This window comes from Vigna angularis, chromosome 6 (assembly GCF_016808095.1).
Source record: "Vigna angularis cultivar LongXiaoDou No.4 chromosome 6, ASM1680809v1, whole genome shotgun sequence".
Taxonomy (NCBI): domain Eukaryota; kingdom Viridiplantae; phylum Streptophyta; class Magnoliopsida; order Fabales; family Fabaceae; genus Vigna; species Vigna angularis.
The window spans coordinates 35,210,572-35,232,568 of NC_068975.1; the positions used below are offsets into that span (position 1 = coordinate 35,210,572).

Below are 21,997 nucleotides of genomic sequence, written 5' to 3' on the forward strand. Positions count from 1 at the left end.
TAAATTTATTTAATTTGACATTAATGAAAAATGGTAAAAACACTTCTGTAGATTATATTTTATGTCCTCGATTTCACTAATGTTTTAAAGTCGTTAATATCATAATGATTTTAGAAAAAAAAATGATACAATTTAAAAGTCTAATTTTATATAATTTTATTGAAATCGTATCAAACTAAGATGATTTCAATTAAAATTATAAAATATTATACGGAATTTAACTCATTATACTGACCTGATATTTTCAAAATGAAATTTTATTTAAGATGACATGATTTTAAAATTATATTATTTTTGTAATTTTATCAAAATTATATCAATTTAGTACTTTTATTGATGATTTTATTTTAAAATATTGTCTTGGTAGATAAAACAACATGTTTTTAAATTACTTTTAAATTTGATTTTTAAGAAATATAATATTTTTCTAAATATCTGAAAATATGTATTATATTTATAGTAAAAAAGATCTGTCTTTTAAAACAAAAATATAAAATAACTTTTTCACTTTTCCCTCGTTAAACAGCATAAAAGTTATCTCAAATTATATTTCTTTCTTTTACTTTCATCATAAATTTAGGATGATAATAGGTCAAGGGATAGATATACTAGTATTTATGTAAATTTGAATTTTTAGTTACTCTAATATATCTCGTGTCTTTATTCAGACGTTCTAAAGACACAGTTCCTATTGCAGTAATAAATGTCATTATTTCTATGGCATGTTTTCTTGGTCTATTGCTACCACAATCGTTCTCTAGTACTATAATAAATTACATATTTTTCTTTGTAATATATTATCGGAATTGAGAAAACAAAATCCATCAAATAATAAAAACGACGTCATTTTGTTATCACGATAAAGAAAAGAATCAACTTAGGAGGACACGACATATAATAGACGACAGAATATGAATCCCATTTATATTCGACAGGTTTTGTCTACAACGTGTTTCCCCATTGTAGATTTTATTAATATTCATTATATTGTGCATATATTGATATTTTTTAAAAGTAAATTAATCAGTCACAAATGTACACTAAGGTATCATTTGACATCATTGCGAATTTAATCTATAAATATCTGCAATTGTATACTTTTTAATCGTATATAAACCCAACAAATCATTAAGAAGAGTATGTAATACATTATTTATTTATTTTATGATATAAAAAATAAATAAAAATACTTCGGAGAATTATTTTTTTGTGAATAAGAAGTTTTTAATTATAAACTTATTTTTTCAAATAATGTAATTAAGTCCTATGCATGACTTTATCTTTTGGTATGTCATGGTCCGCACTAATTGCAGCACTGAAGTCAAACTTACACACACTGCTGTTAATCATTTCTTAAAAGGCCAGTTATAGGTTAACATAAATTTTGTTGATAACATTTTGATATATTATATATGTTTTTTTAATTAAATATATGTTAGTATAATAATAAATTAATAAAAAATAATACGTATATTATATTAAAATATTGTCGAAAATTCAGTATAAAAGTATATTTTTCAAAAACATTTTCTGTTTACCCTCTTTCACCCTGTCACTAACATGTATGGGCCATTTTTTTATTATATACAAGAAACTTACACAGCCTTCGTTTCAATCTTCATTTTTTATAGAGTAAAAATAGCATGTCATACATAAATATTCATTTGACATACTTAACAAAGATGAAATAGTTTTAAAAAAAATAAACTTTTGTAATTTTTCAAAAAATAAAAAGTAAAAAATAAAGAAAAATAGTATCAAAATGAATATAAAAAAATTATGTGTGGCAAAGTATCATTTATTTTTTCTTTACTTAGTTAAGGCAGTTTTAGGATTTCTTTTCATAACATGTTTAAATAAATTACTCCAATAGGTTTAATAGACTTTTTCTTTACAAAATCTTGAAAATGACTATATTTAAATAGATTTTTTTCAAAACACCTTAACAATACTTTAATAACAAAAAAGTCAAACCATATTTGATTCAATGAAGTTAGGTAAGAGATGTCTGTTCTATTATCAATACACAACAAGAATGGGCAATGCTTGCAATAAATACAATGAGCTTTGGTTGTTGGTCTTTTCAAACTCACTTTAAACTAAGTTGAAAGTACTTTACGAAATCACCACTGACATAAATATGTTTGTTACTCTCAAATATGTTAATTGGTTGACATGTTTGGATTATACATTACTTGGTAAATTTTTTTGTTTTATGTTGTTGCTTTCCTGTATTTTAAAACTACACAAAAATTATATTAGAATTTTTAATATATTTTTAAACAATTAAAGTAATACATTTTGGAGATATTAAAGAATAACATGTTGAAAAGATTAGAAAGGTAACACATATAACAAGCGCAACAAAAATCAAAAATAATTTTTTTTATATAAATAATATATAAAACAATGAAATATATAAAATAAATAAAAGAGAAATTAGCATACACAAATTTTTAATGAGAAAATTCTTAATATGAAAGAAAAGTACGTGGAACCTAGTTTAATAAAATATTTTAATAATAATAATTAATGAATACATTAAAAATTTCTTGAAACTTTCAAAAACCAATAAAAAATAATTATTTTCCTAACAAAGTACATAACAACACTAAAAAATCTGAATAGATATTTCACTATTGTGTAACTTTTTCTCTTTTCTCGCTATAGACCCTCACTACTTTTCATTATGTGTTTTCCACTTTGTTTTCCTTCTAAAATCTTATGTAAAATAGTATATAATTTTTAAATTACATAATAGACTAAATTTTTTTAAAGAAAAATACCTTATTTTTATATTTAAATTTGTGTCAATAAATTGGTGACACATAACAACACAAACAAACTAACATAAAACTCAAATTCGTATATTCAATACTGATCAATTTTATCAGAAGAGCTAAATATAACAGGAGGAAGAGGATACAATTAAAAAATAAGCTTGGTTAAAAGAAGTTTCATTAATCAAACATTCACTATGTTTATTTTATTTCTTTTTACTCCTCTAATTTTTTAATTTCTATTGAATACAACCCAAAAGGGACATGAATAATAAAAGTACCATGTGAACGAAATAATCCGTTGACTTTGTGTTTGTGTATAAATGTTAGCATAAACTTTTGTCAACCTTTTGGTTTTTTTTTTATTTCTTTCCCAGCTAGAATATGTGATCTCTATCATTTCTTTCACATCTGTTTGTATGTATGTATCATATATGCGGTCTCAACCGGGATCGCGACGGGACGGCGAGCCAAAAAACAAACGGGTTTGAGAAAAGATTTGGGAGTCGTCACCATAATTTATTATGGAAAAATTATGGAAAACCATAAAATAAGACATGGTCTACGAAAAACAGATTTTTAGGTTCGGGAATCGGTTACGCATAAGGAAGATATTAGCATCCTACCGTGCCTGTCAAAGGACAGTACCTTTAATTAAATGTGTAAAGTTAACGTGGTTTTCCAAAATATTTAATTTTCCCTAAAGAAAATGATATAAAGAAACTAACAAGAAACCAGAAAAAAACATTATTTGTGTGTAGGAAAAAAAACAAAACCTTTTAGAGAAAAAAACTTTAAAGTATAATAAAAAGAGAAAAGAATGATGTAGATGTGACATACCTTTTTAGCTTTCAGTACTCTTCTATTTCTTGTTTAGAGATTGCCGTTGACATAACTCTTACGGGTGAGAACCTATTTTTCGGTATACTCTCTTTCTCTCCTTTTTTTCATCATTTTTTCTATGACAGAGTGTGTATTTATATACACACTGTATTATTATTATTATGACAATCTTGCCTTAATTGTGAATTAAATGATGAAACAAAATAGGGAAATAAATGGTCTTGGTTGCTAGAAAACAAATTAAATAATATTCAAAACATTGATTATCATTATTGTCATACAATTTGTCCATCTTTAAAAATCATATTTTCCTCTTTAAAAGCAATTGACGCAGCAAATTATGTTAATATACTATTTTAATTGTTTTTTATAATTATTACCATAATATTGATTCAAATTATTACCATATTAAACTAACATTTCAAAAATATTGTGTCTGGTATTAAAGTTATTATTTTATTCTTTTCACCCACCATTAATTATTATTCTCTTATTATTTTTTTTATTTTATTTATTCATACCTATCAATTTGACTGAATGGGATGCACGTCTATTTTTTCTCCTCTAAATTTTATTTTATAAATATGTTTAATCAATAATTTAATAATTTTAACGTTATTACAAGAAAATTACAAGAAGATCTTACTTATAAATATATAAATGCATTCTGAAAAATAGTAAATTTGATATTGATTAAATACTGTTAAAAATTGGAAGTGGGCTTTCAATCCCTATCTGTAGAATCTATGTTTCCAATCCAAGGGCTTAATGTTTAAATGCAGGCCATTGATAGCTTTGTATTTGCAAGACGGGCTTAGATAAGTATATTGCTTCCTGCACCTATCATTAATGAAAATTTCAATATTAGCCTTAGATAAACATAATTGTGGGCTCTAATATCCGTTATGGAATCTTTATTTTTTTCCTTTGAGGCCCAATTTATAGGTAATTATTTTCCTTTTCATTTTTTTTTTCAAACATTTCATGGCGAATTATTTTTATAGCCAGTTGTGTTGAGGCCGCCATTTCATTTGAATCAAATGTCAACACAGTTTGGATTCATCATCCATACCATAGCTGTCATCACAACCCTTCTTCACTCCTTTAATTCTAAGTTTCATATTATTGTATCCATCAATAAAATTACTAATACATTTATTCTAGATTATGATTCAAGAAAGGTATTATATATTAACCGTATTTATTGATTTAAATATATTATAATGTTTGTCTCCGTTTCAAAAGTTTGTGTTGCACGCAAACCAAATTAAAAAATGCGAATGAATATGAGATTGCTTAAGCTGTAGTTAGTTTTGATAATCACTCAATGTAGGAATTGGTTATGATTAGACATGAAATGAAGCATAGTTGGAATTTGTATGATTTGATTATGGTGTAAGAAAGAGGCTTAGGTGTCGCTTTCGAAATGGGTTGCGTCTTTTTCTTAGTCTTCTTCATGCTTTCAAGACTCTCACGTCTTCGAATAAAACAAGTATTGGACTTAAAAAACAAAACTCCAATAGATGGTTGTTATGACAAAGACTAACCATGCATAGAAAAATGTTATAAATAAGGTTTGTATATAGTAACCTGTAAATTAATTAGTGTGTGGTCCTTAATTGGTTGCTAACTAATCATGTCAAATATTAAATCATCACATGCAAGTGCTCTAAGTATACCTATTATCATCAATTGGATGTTTGAAGAGATACTTACATTTGGTTTTCCTAATATGTTAAAGTTTGAGTTTTATTAATATTAAAAATTTTGGTTGAAAACGAAGATTTTGAATCACTCGTAAGAAGGAAAGTCATAAAAAACGGGATATAATGTGTGGTTGCAAACACCATTGGATTAAACTATATACTAATTCAATGTGTAGAAGTTAGTTTTCATAATTGACACAGTATTAAAAAAAAATTATGTATTAAAAATGTCATTTCTATATTTGTACGTTTTAACTCAAAATGGTGGGTTTTAGATGTTTACCCAACCAACATAAATAAAAATAAAAAGATCACTAAGGCAGAAAAGTTTTTTTTTATAGTATGTTTTTATACCAATTATAATTTATTCGGTATAAAAAATGGACAACAATGTAGTAAATATGAAAAAATATATCAATTAGACAAAGAATCAGTATAAAAAGGATATAATAGTAAAACTATAATAAATTATAAAACTTTTCTATATCGTTTAAACTTAAAATTAATATAAAAAATATATAATGACAAAATTGTAATAAATTATAAAACTTATTTTATATAATTAGACTTAAAACCCGGCGGTGACACTTTTGTAATATTAGATAAGACTTTAATACATTTAAGTTTCATTTTAATAAAAATGTGTTTTCTTCCCATTCGGCATCAGTTTTTCTTTGTTCTTACTGTATCTCACCGTACAATGCTTTGTATATGTAAAGATTTGGATAATAAGACCACTCATTCTATTTGCAATTTTATACCATTTCAAGAATGAAATTATATTTGTTTCTGTGTAATTAAAATTCTCTAAATTAAAATGTCCTTCTTAACCATACAAGCAAGGATCCACGTATTGAATAGCAAATAAAAATATCAAATCAAACAATTCTAAGTTTAAACTTGATTTGATATCAGTACCAGATCTATTAGACTTTATAATTATTTTTAATTTATGAAAAAAAAAGATATTTCCTTGCTTTTCAAAGTTCTTAAGAAGTCATTAAAATACAGTATTAGAAAAGCAAACATTAAATGCTTTAACGGTTTATTGGTTTAATTTACCTTCTATGATAGTTTGGCACTGTATACATAGACCGTTGAAACGTAAGTATAATGTGGAGGTCCACCCTTATTTAAATGGATAAATTGAAGTTTTTAAAATAGACCAGACTCACGTAACAGGATAAGATATGCGTGACTCTTTAATACCCTATATTAATAATGATTTCAAAACCACATACACTTTTAAAAGATTATATTATGCATAATTATCTAAATTGATTCTTGAAAAATTAGTGCACTTAAGTAACCCGTATTTGAATTTTGTTTTGATGAAATTAGATTCTTGAAAAATTTATCATTTTGTATTTAAGCTATTTCTTTATTTGGAATTAAATGTATGTATTTCTATTTTATTTTATATAAGTAAACATCATAAAAGTTTTAAATTTTTTTATGACAAATAAAAATGTCTAAAATCTACATTTTTCAAATAAAAGTAAGGAGATTTCCCTCCTCATTGCAAGCCATTTTTATTTAGACATCAACATATATTACTAAAGGATTCTACTAACAAATATATACTAAAAGAAGTTACTACAATAAAATTTTGGTCTAAATTATTTTTAGCTAATTTTAATAATTCTTATAACATACAATAAATAGTAAAAACACAAAAAAATATAGTAAATAGTTAGTTTTCTAATATGTAAGTAATTTGTAAAAACAAAAATTACACCAACGTCCAAATTTAGTGGAAACATTGCGCTCATTTGAATTCTTAAAAACAACCATAGTTTCAATTTCAATAATACAATAAAAATATAAAATAGCTTATGCAGTTAAGCCTACAAAAACTCCAATCCAATATAAGAAAAACACCTATCACCATGAAACACCCACCACCACCATTTCATATCACAAAAAATGACATGTAAAATGTCCATCAACAATTATGATATAGTTGCCCGAGAAAGAAAACAATAACAAAAAAAATACAAGGAAGAAAAAACTTTGAAACCTTGATTTAAACAATTTTAAATTTTAGAATTTATGATTTAAACAATTTTACGTTATGGTTTGAATTCTGACTTAAACAAGTTATACATATTTATAAAAAACATTTTTGACATTTTTTCTGTCTTTTTTATCTGATTATGACGTAAATTACATATGCTAGATTATTTGCATGTGAGCATTAACTTGTTTTTGTTGTTATTAAATTTAAAATAATAAGTTAAACGTGAGAATACTATTTATTATCAAAATCTTGTAGTGACTTTGTGGTTTGTTTTTTTATCAATCTTCATTGTTCATGTATTTATATTGATGAAACCAAACTAAAAACATGAATAAAAGCTTAGTATAAGTGATTCTCATACAAATAAAGAGCAATGGATCATGTGAGATATGCTTGGGGGAGTTTTACTTTTAGTAGTTAGTTCACGTAATTGTGTTGAAAAATCCCTAATGGAAGAAATACATGAAAGAGATAGAGATGCAATGATATTCAAATATTATAGTATAAACATTTTTTTGTTATTCATATTTAAAACGTAAGCCATGGTGTCGTATGCACACTTGAGGTTGTTTATTTGCGAGTTTGGCATGACATGCAAGTTGCTTGTGTGTTACAAAAATATGTAGAAAGCTACTTCAACAATTGCATGGTTGAGAAACACATCCAAAAAATTCACAAAAGTCATATGCAATTTATATATTTTCATTTTATATAAATGAAAAAACTTTTCAAAAAAATGTATTTATATATTTTCATTTTATAAAATTTAATTTAATTTTAAAAGTATAAAATTAGTTTGTTAAGTAATATTTGTATTTAAATTAATTTTATATCTAGTTAATATCTAACCCATAAATTTATATCTTGAATATGAAACTAAATATCTATAATTAAAATAAATCAAATAATATATTTATATATTATAAATTGTCATATATCTAGAGCTGTCAAAACGGGCCACCCGGCCCACCACGGATTGGTCACTTAGTGAGTCAATCCAACCAGACTCATTTATTAGTGAGCTAGAAAAATTCAAACCCGGCTCGACTCACCACGGGTTGGTGGGTAAACGGGTTAGCTCACTTAATTACAATTTTTTTTTAAATAAAAAAAAATTACAAACTTTCTATAATTAAAATCTAAACAAATTTCACTCTCGTGTTTAATTAATTTTGAAAATAAGGAACTTAAATAATTTTTTCAAGAAAAAACAAAATAATAAATATTTTTTATAAAATTAAAATTAAATTTTAATAAAATAAAATTAGGTAGGTGGGTTGGTGGTGGGTCAACCCGACCCACTACGGGTTCAACTCGCATGAGTCGGGTTTAAATGAGCCAGATCGAAATCTGACCCGCATAAAAAAAATACAATTTTTTCAAACCCAACCCGGCTCAAACCCGTGGTGGGCCGAATTGTCCCGCGGATTGTGACCCATTTTGACAGCTCTACGTATATCTAATTGATAATCTTCAACCATATTATTCGTATTGAATTACATCTACCGTATATAATTATTTGAAAAAGAAAACTGTCTTTATCCTTACAAGTGTTTTGTTTGTTGTATTACAAACGAAGATAATTTTATATCTTTTGTCATTGACAAAACAAATTTTCTCAAGACTAAAAGGATACTCTCTATTACTGTATTTATTTCTCCAGATAAGATAATGATGTGTATTTCATAGTTATATAGTTATATCAGATTCGATTACTGCAAACTCAATAAATCAACGTGTGCTAGGTGTATTAAAATATATTTTTATTCATAAATTTAACTTTTACGAGCAAAGGCAAACAATTTTAATTATTTTTTTAATCATGACACATGCTTCGTTTTATTTGTAATTCTAGTATATTTATATATAAAATATTACTCAATGTTGATTCAGTGTTCATGCAAGCAATTAATTACATAATTCCAAGCAAATTGTCAATAACGGTTATGTACAACATCAATCTCGTGAATTCTTTGACATGCTATCGAGTAAAATCAAAATTAGTCCATTACTAACTTTTCTAAAATTGATTTTATTTTATCGTTTACCTTTTTAACGTAAGGGATGATTTATGTGAAAAATGTTATTTTCGCCATAAGTCAGTGGAAGAAATTAGGGTTATTTTTTGTCATTTTGTTTAGGTGTTAATGAGTGACGTTTTGAAGAAAGGAGAAGACAACAAAACTATTCTGCATAAGGAAGCAACAATATTGACTATAAGTTTTACCAAATAAGAAAATAATTACTTTCTATAATCCATGGAATAAATGACCCAATCACAATTAAATTGAAAATCATAAGATAACGGTTAAAAATATGGGACCATCACTTTCATAAATTATGCTTCAAAATTAAATTATTTTACATGCATACTAAAAACTTATAACCTTTTGTATAACAAAATGCTAGTAAACTCTTAAAGATTGCTATGTGCTTTTAGAATGAGATTATTCTTTTAAAATATGTCTTTAAAAGAAAATATTTATACAATTTTAGCTCTTTTTAGCTCAATTTTAAACTTTTACTTCTTAGTTAAAAAAGTTAATCATTCAAATTCTTACTATTTCAATTACCCTCTCACTGATATATAGTAGTAGAATCACATGTTACATGTAAATAAACTATCATATCAATATTACAACCACATAAAATAAAAGGAAGAGTTAATTAATTAACTTTTAACTTTATTTATAATAATTAACACAAAAACATATGTATAATCACAACTTTAACTTACATCAGCTCATCTAACAGTCTTCCTTTTTGATAAAATGATTTTCACTAATCTCATCAAATATTGTTAACTCTTAAATAATATTTGTCGAATTTCATCACGTAATACTTTTTCTCCATAGTCAATATCGTTGAAATATGACTATCTTGTATCAAATTTCTCATCTTAATATTCAAACAACACATCAATAATTCAATGATAATTCCCCACATATGTAATTATCAGAGTAAAAATCACTTTACTACTTAATCTAAACATATCATTCATTGATAATATATTCATTATCTTATGATTATTTATTTTGTCTTTTCCTTCACTAATGAGTCAATATTACTGTGCTCAATAGACCTGGTATTTTTTCCTTTTACAGTAAATATTAGTTTAAGAAGAAAAAAAGTGAACTAGTTTGGCCTGGTCCAACAACCTAAGTCGGAAAAAAAGTATATGCTGAATAAAAAAAGTGGATAAAATAGGACCACTTTTTACTCATTTTTTCCCCTCATTATATATATATATATATATATATATATATATATATATATATATAATTGCTGTCTAAGTTTAAAATAAATGTAATATAATAAGGATAATTGTAGTGAGGAGATAGAATGTAAAATGAGGAACCTGAAAGTGAGGTGGTGAGAAAAAAAAATGGATAAAAAGTGGTCCTATTTTATCCAATGGTTATATATACCACATATTATTTGAAGATTAATTCCTTTGTTTCTTATAAAAAGAATAATTGTTTTTTACATAGTTATAAAATAATTTTACGTCTGTTATTTTTAACTACTTGAAAAATGTTAAATCCCTTTAAACTTCTTTTCATTAAAAAAAAATCCCAATAAAAAAAGTGAAAATAGAGTGAATTGAGAAATATTATATCTGAAACAAATTTGTGTTTACATAGCTCTTTTTCTTTCCCAACATTGAAAATGTTAAAATAGAAATTAATGCCTTATTAGAGCTATTAATTTTTGTTATACCTTTTTAAATGCATATAATGTATAGAAAATTATTCATTATTAACAACACAGAATTAGTCTTAAAGAAAATAACAATACTAACCAACAGCGACATTGAAAAATTAATTAATTATTATATCATATAATGTTCCACATCTCAAAAATGTTTTCGTCATAATTTGGTAAATATTCTACTCCGGGATCGTCACTTTTCAGAATCAACAGCAATATATAAAATATATTCAAAATTTGTATAAATATGACTTGAAATTTTTGATCCCAGATTTCTTCTCTCAGATTTCTTCCTAGTTTCAGATTTCAGAAAATCAGATTTTCTCTGCTAAAAACCCTACTGGGTCAATTAGAAAAAAAAAAAGCTTGATTCAGTCTTAGTTTTGAAGAAAGGGGATTTTCCTAGGGACCCAGTTTTTGTTTCAGTGCCGCACAATCGAATTTCTGTTGGCTTTTTCTAAGTGCACTTCTTCGATTTGATTTACCCCTGCTCCTGCCCACTTTGTTTTCCGTTTCTGTTCTAACAGTCACTGACAGAAAAGAAATCCGACAATTGGTTTTCTGTGCGTTGCTGAGTTGGAAGTGAGAGTGGCATTGCCAAAGTGCAATTCCATTGAAAGAAAGGAAGTTTTGATGAGAGGGCAATGAGAGGGGCGTGTGAGGATTCAGAGAGATTAAGATGAGTGGTGGGTCATTGGGTATTCGTTCTGGGAGTTATGGCTCTTTGGAGAAGCAGCTGCAGCTGCTGCAGCACAACGGCGTGTCTCCAATTCAATCAGCACGAAAGCCTCCCAAGACGCTGAAGGAGAAAGACAGGTTCTTCCTTTGGATCTTCAAGTTTGCGGGCAGAAAGAAGGTGGGAATGCTCTTTCTCTTTGCAATCTCCGCTGCCGTTTTCATCTGGGTTTTGTACATTGGAAAAGGTTCCCCACTTTCTCTTCTTCCTTTTTAGTAATTAATAATGATGTGATTGTGTTACTCTTTTAAGCTGCATGGGAAACATCAAACATGAGTTCGAATTTGATTGATTGGTTATAGACTTGTAGGGATGCATCATGCATGCCACTTGTCTTGGTAAGGTGGAGGAAGGAAATCTGTTTTCGTGTTTCACATGATTTAGTTTTTGTGATTTGGCTTGCTTACAGGTGAAGATTCACAGGAGGGAAACGGTGTGCGTAATAACATTAAAGTTAATGAAACTACGTCTATAGGTGATTCTCCATCTGTGATATCTACTTCAAAAATCTTGGGATTATCCACAATTTTAGTTCTACCTCCTCCTCCCCCAAGCTATTTTCTGGGTTACAATCTTCCTCCTGGTCATCCGTGTAATAGTTTCACACTTCCTCCTCCACCGGCAGACAAAAAGCGAACCGGGCCGCGGCGTAAGTTCTTTTTTTTTTACCTCACTGTTTCTACAAATGCCTTATATTAGTTAAATGGTAATTGGAATATTATCCCTCATCGTTGCAGAGTCAGTCGGTACTTTTGAAGGATATGGATATTTTAGTGACATTATCCTTAATATTTTTTGTTTTTTTGTGTTTCAGCCTGCCCGGTATGTTACCTTCCCGTGGAAGAAGCGATTGCACTTATGCCAAAGTTGCCGTCTCCTTCTCCAGTACTTAAGAACTTAGCATTTATCCATGAGGAAACTCTTAGCAGGGATGGTGAATTTGGTGGTTCGGACTTTGGTGGATATCCTACTTTGAGGCAGAGAAATGAATCTTTTGATATCCGAGAGTCAATGAGTGTGCACTGTGGGTATGTTTTGTATTTTGTTCGATGTTTCCCTTCTGTTTATCTGTGAGTACTGAAGAAGGTTGTTTGTGGTTATAATTTTTTTTTTTTCAGTAATAGAGGATATTTGTCCTATCCCTTTACTTACTTCTGTGCATTCTGCATCTACAATGTTGCATGTGTACGTCATTCAGATTTGTTAGAGGAACTAAACCTGGCCGCAACACAGGATTTGACATGGATGAAGATGACCTCCTCGAAATGGAGCAGTGTCATGGCATAGTTGTTGCATCGGCCATATTTGGTTTGTATTATGTGATTTTGGCTTTCATTTAGATGTTTAATTTGTTATGTTTCTGATGAATTAAATCATATGTTCAGGAAATTTTGATGAGATAAATGAGCCAACAAATATAAGTGATTATTCAAAGGAGACAGTGTGCTTTCTTATGTTCGTTGATGAAGAAACAGAAAAATATTTGAGGAGTTCTGGTAGGCTGGGAATCAGCAAGAAGATTGGTTTGTGGAGAATTATTGTTGCTCATAATCTTCCTTATACAGATGCAAGACGCTCTGGGAAGGTGAGAATTATATGTCAACAAGCACCATGAAATTAGTATATTGGTTTTTAGTCATATTTGTTGCTGAAGCTTTAGAAAGTTGAGTTTTTCTTTAAGATTTGGTTATTTCTATAGAAATATAATATTGTTGGCCGGGGTTTCATCTTTGTAGAATCTGTTATAGGAAATAATAAACTACACTGACTCGCCTGATACACAAATGGAAGCCCAGATGGGGAAAGAAAATAGAAAGTTAGATGAAAATACCTAATATTGTATATTGTATATTTATTCTCTCGTGCATTCAGCATTGGGACAATTCTTTTCTTTCAAATATAATTTTAGCGTTATGGCTTGAATTGAAAATAACAAATACACACACATCACTCAGACAATGTTTGTATTTTCTTGCTCATATCGTAGTAATTTTTGTGTACCTGAAAGATAAGTTTCCTTTTCTGCAGATTCCTAAGCTTCTGTTGCATAGAATGGTTCCAAATGCCCGCTATTCTATATGGCTTGATGGAAAGCTCGAGCTTGTTGTTGATCCATATCAAATCCTTGAAAGGTATATTATTGCTCTTTAATGCTATATACGGATTCACTTTACTTGTGACAATTGTGTTGGGATCTCATTTCAGTCTTACGTCTGTATGTTGTCCGATATTAGATTCACCTTTCTAATTCTTCTGAAGATATATGAAGTATACTGCTTGTGCAGAATTCACTCGCAATTCTATTTCACCTTAATGACACAGCTTACAACTACAGATGCACTAGGAGATATGGAGCTTGATATATTCTAGTAGTATGTTTCATGGTTTTACCAAGAATGGTTATATCTGAATTCTTAATAGAATCTCTCGATTGCACAATATTGTTCTGTGTAGTTGTTTCTCCTTACATATCTTTCTGGTTCCTTCTTTCGTGACTGGGCATTGAAAATTCTGGAAGTTCAACTATTTTATTTGCTTCCCACACAAGATGCATCTTAATCTTTCTAGACCAAAAAATGCTTCTATATTTGTCTTTAGTTGAGATGTTTTGGTGAATGTTGGTATGAGTTTTAACGATTAAAACTTATAACTGGTCTGACAAAATAGAGTTTGTTGCCTGTAATATTGTTGCTTAAACTTAAGATGTGGAATTGGCTATTTCAGTGAACAAATGCTAATTGATTGTCTTTAAAGTGCGGGTTCCAATTTATGCTCCACAAAGGAACAGTATTGTGCTCCTAATAAACTATGCTTGTGTCATTTACTGTCTTCCTTAACTTCCAGGTTCTAAAATACCATTCAGACAGCTCTATCTAGAAATTCCCATCTGGCCTAACAAAGCTATGCCCACACAAAGAGTATATACGCTCAGGACAGCTGGCTAGTTAAATCAATACATGCTGTGTATAACATTGGATCAGAGATCTTCATCGCTGCTTTCTCTTATTATGAACTAGTATATTAAATTGTTTCTATGCTACCTAGGCATTTGTTCAAAATTGCTATTTCACCAGCATTAGTACTCATCATCAGCTAGCATAAATAGAGTTTTCAGTTATCACCTTTAAGAGCGTGTGACTAGGACATACTTTATATGATTTTATCTTCAATGTCTGCTTTGAAGTACTACAATCTTGCTTAATGCCTACTTTAGAATATAAAACTTAATTGGAAACAAAAGTTTAATTATTATCAGCTTCTTCTGTTGCTTTATTTATTTTTTCCTCCTTCTCATGCATGTTCACTGCTTTATATATTGGATTTAGCTTTTCCTCTTTAGATCCTTATCTTCCTTATGCTCTATGCCAACTATTGTTCTCCATCTCGGTTGGGCGGTTATCCAAGTTCCCTGTGATCGAGACTATGTATAATGTATCTGGAACGAAAATTAGGGTTGAGATTATTTGATTTTCATATATTGTTTCTGGGGTATGTCCCTGAATATGATTTATGTAAGAGAGATTGGCCCGAGTTTGACTGAGATGCTTGATCACTCCTCTGAGAAGTAGAGGGTTTTATAACGAGTATCTCCTTGCAAGTACCAACAATTATAGTCACGAATATTCTTTGGATTCATGAGGAAGCCTCCAATAACAAAAGAAAAATAGGAATTTCTGAGTAATTATTGTCTGTTATTCTCCTTTATGTCAGTGAATATATAAGGGATGATCCTATACACGCACTGGGCACCCGCAAATAAAGGAACTGAATAACATAATTGAATCTTCTACTATATACGAAATAACGAAGTGACAGACCCACCGTCATTCATATGCATACGTTTTGCTAGTTTACTTGGATTGTCTTGATAGAATACATGTTTCATCACCTTATTGCTCTCATCCTTGTTTAGGTTTTTGTGGAGGAAGAATGCAACTTTTGCAATATCTAAACATTATAGACGCTTCGATGTATTTGCTGAGGCCGAGGCAAATAAAGCTGCTGGAAAGTATGACAATGCCTCTATAGACTTTCAGATTGAGTTTTACAAGAATGAGGGACTGACTCCATATACAGAGGCCAAACTTCCTCTTATAAGTGGTAAGCTAAACTTCGTTTCCCAGTTGGATGACATGCCTCTACTTCTGCTTCATTTCTCAACCCTGATGGCTAAATTGCAGATGTTCCTGAAGGATGTGTAATTGTAAGAGAGCATGTTCCCATCAGCAACCTTTTTACTTGTCTTTGGTTCAACGAAGTTGACCGGTTCACTTCAAGAGACCAGATTAGTTTCTCAACTGTCAGGGACAAACTTTTGTCCAGGGTGGATTTTCATCTTCTCATGTTCTTGGATTGTGAAAGACGCAACTTTGTAGTTCAGGTAAAGATTTTATTTCGTTTGTATAAAACAATCTCAGATCAGAGGCTTCTTACAGAACAACATGATTGATCTGTAACAATATATTTTATTTTTTTAACTCTCTGCGAACAAACTTTTTAATAAATACAATTATTAAAGTAATTATTGTTAAATCAGTACATTTATCATACATGATTGGATAAGCTCGCTTCACACTATCAAGTTATAAACTTTTTACTCAACATGTATTGTGTTTACCGTGAAAGAATTGTTTTCTAATTACAAATTATATTATGTATGATAAGTTCGTGTGTTTTTTCAATAAAAGGATAGTTTGATAATTACTCAGGAAAACATGTTGATAATGAAGTCAACTTTATTGTCACGGATGATTTGTTTTTGTTGGTTACAGAAATACCATAGGGATATATTGGAACGTCTGGCTGCTCCGGTGGCATTTGCTCTCAGTCCTCCATTGCAACGTGTGCATGAAACATCATCAGAAAAGGTTGCCAGGAGGGGCCCTGGAAAGCACGGAAAAGAACGGAGACCGAGTAGTAGGCGCCACCGGAAAGTTGTGGCCGGAGACAGGGACACACAAACATAGAAGCAAATTATACAGTTTTGGAAGTGTGACTATATCATTGATTATTTGGGTTTTGACATTCCACCTACGCAAGTCATTCCCTGGAGGGAAGATGAGTGTTGTGTGCTCTCATTCTTTTTACTTTATGCAATTCGTTTATGGTTATTAATTTTTTGTTGTATATAGAGAAAAAAGAAATCCTCAATAATTATCAATTATCATTTCAGGGTTGTCACTAGCGACCAAATTCCGGACTTGTGGCAACCCTCTCTGTTGTTTCATTACACTATAGGATAAAGTGTAGCTGTTGCTCCCATTTGTACTCCATCAAGGTCTTTTGTTACCCTTTAATAACTAAAGTTTCTCACCACCATACCTTTCTGTACTTTTCTTGCTTCTTTGTTGAAACTGACATTAAACTCCATTTTTTTCTACTGTACCTAATCATGGAAATAAAATGGATGTATTCTGAAGCTCTATATTTGGTGTCTTATTTTTATTTTCATTTTCAGATGTATCTTTTATTTAATTTAATCAGTTAAAATTTTTGTAGCCATCTCAAAATTTAAACCGCCGTAGCTGCCATTTTCATGTTTATTTTAAATCAATTTTTTAGAAACATGTTATCAAAATGAACTTTCTATCGCAATATAAATTTTTGACATAAATATAAAATGTAATTTACATGCTTAATTTATCTCAAACATTTGACAGGTTAGAATATTAATTTATTTTCTTTTATTTAAAGACACTATTACACACTTTTTCATTTGGTCTCAACAATGTCAGACTGCTAGCTAGATATCCTGTTACAAACTAAATAGATAATTGGTTTAGGTACTATATATTTAATTTTCTAATAAGTTATGAATTTCCTCTTTACTGTTTATCGCTACAAATATTATTTCATTGGTCAAACCATTTTCATTAGCTTTCAATTAATTTCCAAATAGATGACAAATGTCTACAAAGATCAACAATTGATTAGATTGTTGTGTTTTACATATAAGAACAAGTAAACTTATTCAACGTGTGTTGCTGAGTTAAAATGTTTAATGCTTTTTATGAAAATTTTAAAAAATAATGTGACGATTATTAAATATCACAATAAAATGTTATGAAACAATAAAAATTAGGGAAAGCACGTGTTACCCTAAATTACCATAAGACAAATAGAATTCTCTGAATTTGACACAGTTTCAATATTTTATAATATTGGCCTGTGAAGATCGATTTCAATCCAGTTTTATTAGTTTGTGAATGAGAAAAGATGATATGAAAGAAAATGCAATGAATCTGTTGGAAAGAAAGGAAAAAAGGTTGAGAAAAATGAAAAGATGAAAATTGATTATTATCCTGACTTGAGAGTGGAGTAACAGAGGGTCCCAGTGGATCCTTATCTTAGCAGGTCTCCCACTTACGTCACAGTGGTAGAATCTTTTGCCCCAAATAATTAATAGTTTAATTAAGGCGTTGTTTGGATGAGAAGAACAGAGGCATGAGGTTAGGGTGATTTGAAAGATGAAGAAGAAGTGAGAGTGAGAGTGAGAGAATGCGAATGGCATCATCGTCGTCGGCGTTCATGGTGATCTGCATCCTGCACTCGCTCATAGCGGTCACGTGCGGTGCGCTGATGATGTTCTACATGAAGGAGGTCTACACGTTCGGCCACGGAGTCCAGACCGCCACCAAGCTCTTGGGATCGACGCCCCACGATCAGCTCCTCATCAAAACCTCCGATTCCTTCTCCGGCCTTCTCCTCGTCGCCATTGGCTTCCTCCTCTTCATGGTCTCCTTCGTCAGGGATCGCGATTTTCAGGTCTTCTTCGCCAAGGGCTGCACGCTTCTCCACCTCTTCATGGCCATGTGGAGGATCTACTTCGAACGCAAGGTCGAGGATCTTGCCTGGGATTGGCTCCGCCAGACTGTTGGTGACCTTCTCTTGGCCCTCTCCTGGGTCTTCTTTCTTGTTTACTCTTGGAGGGAGAAGTATGATTAGTTTCCCCCTTTCTTTTTCCTTGTCATTTTCCTTTTATTTTCTTAAATTAAAATCTTTTCACCTTTCGATTTACCTTGTAAAGAATCGGATCTCAATTTGTTTTTATCATATCTGTGTTGAGAGATACCTTCTCAGTTGCCTTCCTTCCTTTCCCTGCTTCGACATTAATAGTATGTTATTTAGTTGTTTAACTGCAGTTGACCAATACCCCTAATTAATCTTCCGATAATCAAATTAAATTTGTTCTGATTCTGGTAGACTTTCGATAGTTTTGTCTGTAATTTTTAGGTGAATTTCATTGAATAGTGCGTGGAGTTTGAGAGATGGTGTCCATGTTTTGATTGGCAAAGAAAGATGTTGTGTTTGTGGGTTTGGATGAATTACATTTGGATGCTTTATTTGTTTATTATGAGTTTGGAGTCACATAGAATTGAATCTGTTAAATTGGTGCATTTTTACTCTGAGAAGTGTAGTTTTATTTCAATTATTGGAGTTTATAAACTCAATGGATTTAACTGATGCTGCCTGATAAAGAGGAATTGATGGGTAGGACTGGATGAAGCCATTTGGGTATTTATGTTGAGAAATTTCATTTGGAAGCAAGTGGTTGAGGAATTGTTTTGCTGGTGCTGCTGATGAATGTGAGTTTATGCCTTTCACCAACGCATTGATTCTGTTTTTTGTGGATGAAGTACAATGCAGTTTAACTTGTTTGAAGATAATTGAACGTACTTACTTCTAGTGATATTTTACTTAATAGTTGCTTCCAGCCAACTAAAATACCGCCAAGAGTTCGAAATACAATTTGAAAATGCTAGATCTACCTCATATCTTTTTTATCATAGACATTTGAATATTCCCCTTTGATTATAATTGTTGCATGCTTACTCATGGGATGGAATGATCCCACGATTTTCTCACTTCCCTTTGAGTCCTGTTCACTCTCAAATATCATATTCTGGTGGGATATTTTTTATATGTCTATGTAAGATCGGCAAATGACAGGAAACAGTGATCTGTCATGAGTGGCAACCGTGACGCTGATTGGTTAAACTGGGTAACCTTTGATTATGTATGACACACAACCTAAGTGAGCTGTTATTGACCTAATATCCATCTTTTAAACCCTTGGGAGAGTGTATGTAAGGATAGTTGCTATGTTGAATTTTTTGTCGTTTATATGCTGTATATATGCATATAAATTCGTAAGTGATAAAAAATACTCAACTAATAACATTTAACAATTAATACAGTAAATAACAACAAAAGTCAAATACAAGTTTCCTACATCAATCTTAATCTTCAAAATCCCGTCTTCTACGCCATTTCCACTTTGATTATATCTATAGATTTCAATTTTGGAATCTGGAATCCCAAGAGGATAGCCCTACAACAAATCCTTAATGTCCCTGTTTGGATGTTTTTTTAATGAACACAGTGCTGCAATGGCCGTTATTCAGCTCACTATTTTGGTCTGCTGTGGCTTTTACACTAAACTGCTATGCTACAGCAGCCCCTTTAGTGGGCAGGGGGACGCTCTGCACTCGATAGCCAACTGTGGTATGATATTTAAAAACCTCTAAACCTGAATCCTTTCAATTTACTGTCCTTCACTGTGTCATTCTCTGTCGTGTAGTTCTTTCATTCTTTGCTCTAGAATTCAGGTGTAATGCATATATGTGTTTGGATATTAATTTTTATTTTGGGTAAGATCTGACATGCAGTCTAAAACTAAGTTTACTAAAATGCTAGTAGTGATTCAAAGGTAATTTTCCCATGTTATTTTGTATATTGATGTATACCTAATTTGTTTAGGTAGAAGAATCTTACAATTTAGGTTATTAACACATAATTTGTGTCTCATCCTGTGTTCCTAAATTGGATCTTAGTTTTCACAATTTACATGTGGACAGTGAATTTGTTTCTCACTTCTAGCCTCATTTTTCTATCATTCTTATAGCATTTCCATGTATATTGAGTTAGGATTAGCCAATGGTTTCTAATGTGATGTGATCCATGAGAGCCATTTTGACAGTCTAGATTAAATCTTTTTATTACTATAGTAGTTATTATTTTGTGGGATTTATTAAATTATTTTATCTGGTTCCATATGGAGTGAAGAATCCCAGCTATATGCATTGCAAGAAGTACAAAACTTCTTATTGACCTTTCTCCTGCGGGGCCAATTACTGAGTAATTGCCCTGAGGAAGGGACTGTTGAATATAGATCACACATTTTAGAAAGAAAAATGATTCATATAATGTTTGTGATTGGGGATCCTCCCCTAATTATCGTGTACTGCTTTATTTGAGATTTTTTCAAGTTCAAGTCGGGTTTGTGCCCAGGGCTTGGTTTTTATTTGTACAGCGGATTTTGGTGAAAATTCCCTGTTTGTTGTATGAATTGGAAGCCACAGTGATTTCAGTATCTGCACTAAACTCCAATCCATAAGCTGATTTGACTCCTTAGATTCTGAGTTTTTATATTCTATAATATTTATTATTATTTAATTATTTACTATCACAGTTTCTATTAGAGAAGACATTTCATGGTTTTTTTTCTTAGCAAGTAGAAGTTATTTTTTTACCATTTTTTCCAATAATGATATATTACAAATTTTATTGATGGCCTATTTAGTTTTGAAGAGTTGAAAGTTGAATGACTATTATGTTTGGCTCTATAATTGAAATGTCAAATTATCATTTCAGATGGTTAATGATCAGAAATGATATTGCAAATCTCGAAATGCCTGGTAATATACCGGAAGTTAATATCTCATGATGAAGATAGATATGCCAAAGAGCTTATGTGATCTTCAGTCTAGAATTTGAATTTTATAAAAAAACTTCTATTAAAGTATAATGATGTAAATTAAAATTTTAAGTTTGAAATCTTAAATAATATCTCAATTATAAATGAAATAAAAATTATAAGTTTTGAAAAAAGTTAAAAGTAAATAAAAAATTATTCAGATAAAAAGTGGCATGAAAATCATATCAATAAGGGAGGAGCTAAACAAAATAAATAATAACTTTTAAATTGAAGATGATCTTAAATCTCTTCCTAATCAGTTAATTAAACAACATTTACTTAACTCCTTAAATTTTCAGTTAATTTACTTTATTATCAAAGCATATATGTACTAGTATATTTTCCAATGCTCATATACCTTTTAAGGTGAAATATTACGTTTTCTTTATGCTTAAAGGTGGAAGTTTTAAAGTTTATCAAATAAATTTAAATCCAAATAAATTT

General features: G+C 29.9%; 2 protein-coding genes across 2 annotated transcripts; both read left to right on the top strand.

Moving 5' to 3' along the window:
* Positions 1-11,281: 11,281 nt before the first annotated feature.
* On the top strand, positions 11,282-17,221 carry LOC108343129 (probable hexosyltransferase MUCI70). Its single transcript, XM_017581207.2, has 9 exons — positions 11,282-11,983; positions 12,206-12,445; positions 12,611-12,824; positions 12,995-13,104; positions 13,182-13,381; positions 13,825-13,928; positions 15,710-15,897; positions 15,978-16,177; positions 16,569-17,221. Exons 1-9 carry the CDS (start codon positions 11,740-11,742, stop codon positions 16,761-16,763), a joined length of 1,695 nt encoding a protein of 564 aa, XP_017436696.1. The 5' UTR covers positions 11,282-11,739; the 3' UTR covers positions 16,764-17,221.
* An 888-nt stretch (positions 17,222-18,109) lies between these two features.
* LOC108342187 (uncharacterized) lies at positions 18,110-18,869 on the top strand. The gene has a single exon (XM_017579909.2). The coding sequence runs from the start codon at positions 18,295-18,297 to the stop codon at positions 18,739-18,741; it is 447 nt and encodes a 148-aa protein (XP_017435398.1). The 5' UTR covers positions 18,110-18,294; the 3' UTR covers positions 18,742-18,869.
* Positions 18,870-21,997: the final 3,128 nt, after the last annotated feature.

Bases quoted from the DNA above. Each gene is read 5' to 3' on its own strand.
- LOC108342187 (XM_017579909.2), top strand. From the start codon at position 18,295: ATGCGAATGGCATCATCGTCGTCGGCGTTCATGGTGATCTGCATCCTG.
- LOC108343129 (XM_017581207.2), top strand. From the start codon at position 11,740: ATGAGTGGTGGGTCATTGGGTATTCGTTCTGGGAGTTATGGCTCTTTG. The intron at 12,825-12,994 runs GTATGTTTTGTA...TACGTCATTCAG, and splicing joins TCAATGAGTGTGCACTGTGG to ATTTGTTAGAGGAACTAAAC. The intron at 15,898-15,977 runs GTAAGCTAAACT...GCTAAATTGCAG, and splicing joins CAAACTTCCTCTTATAAGTG to ATGTTCCTGAAGGATGTGTA.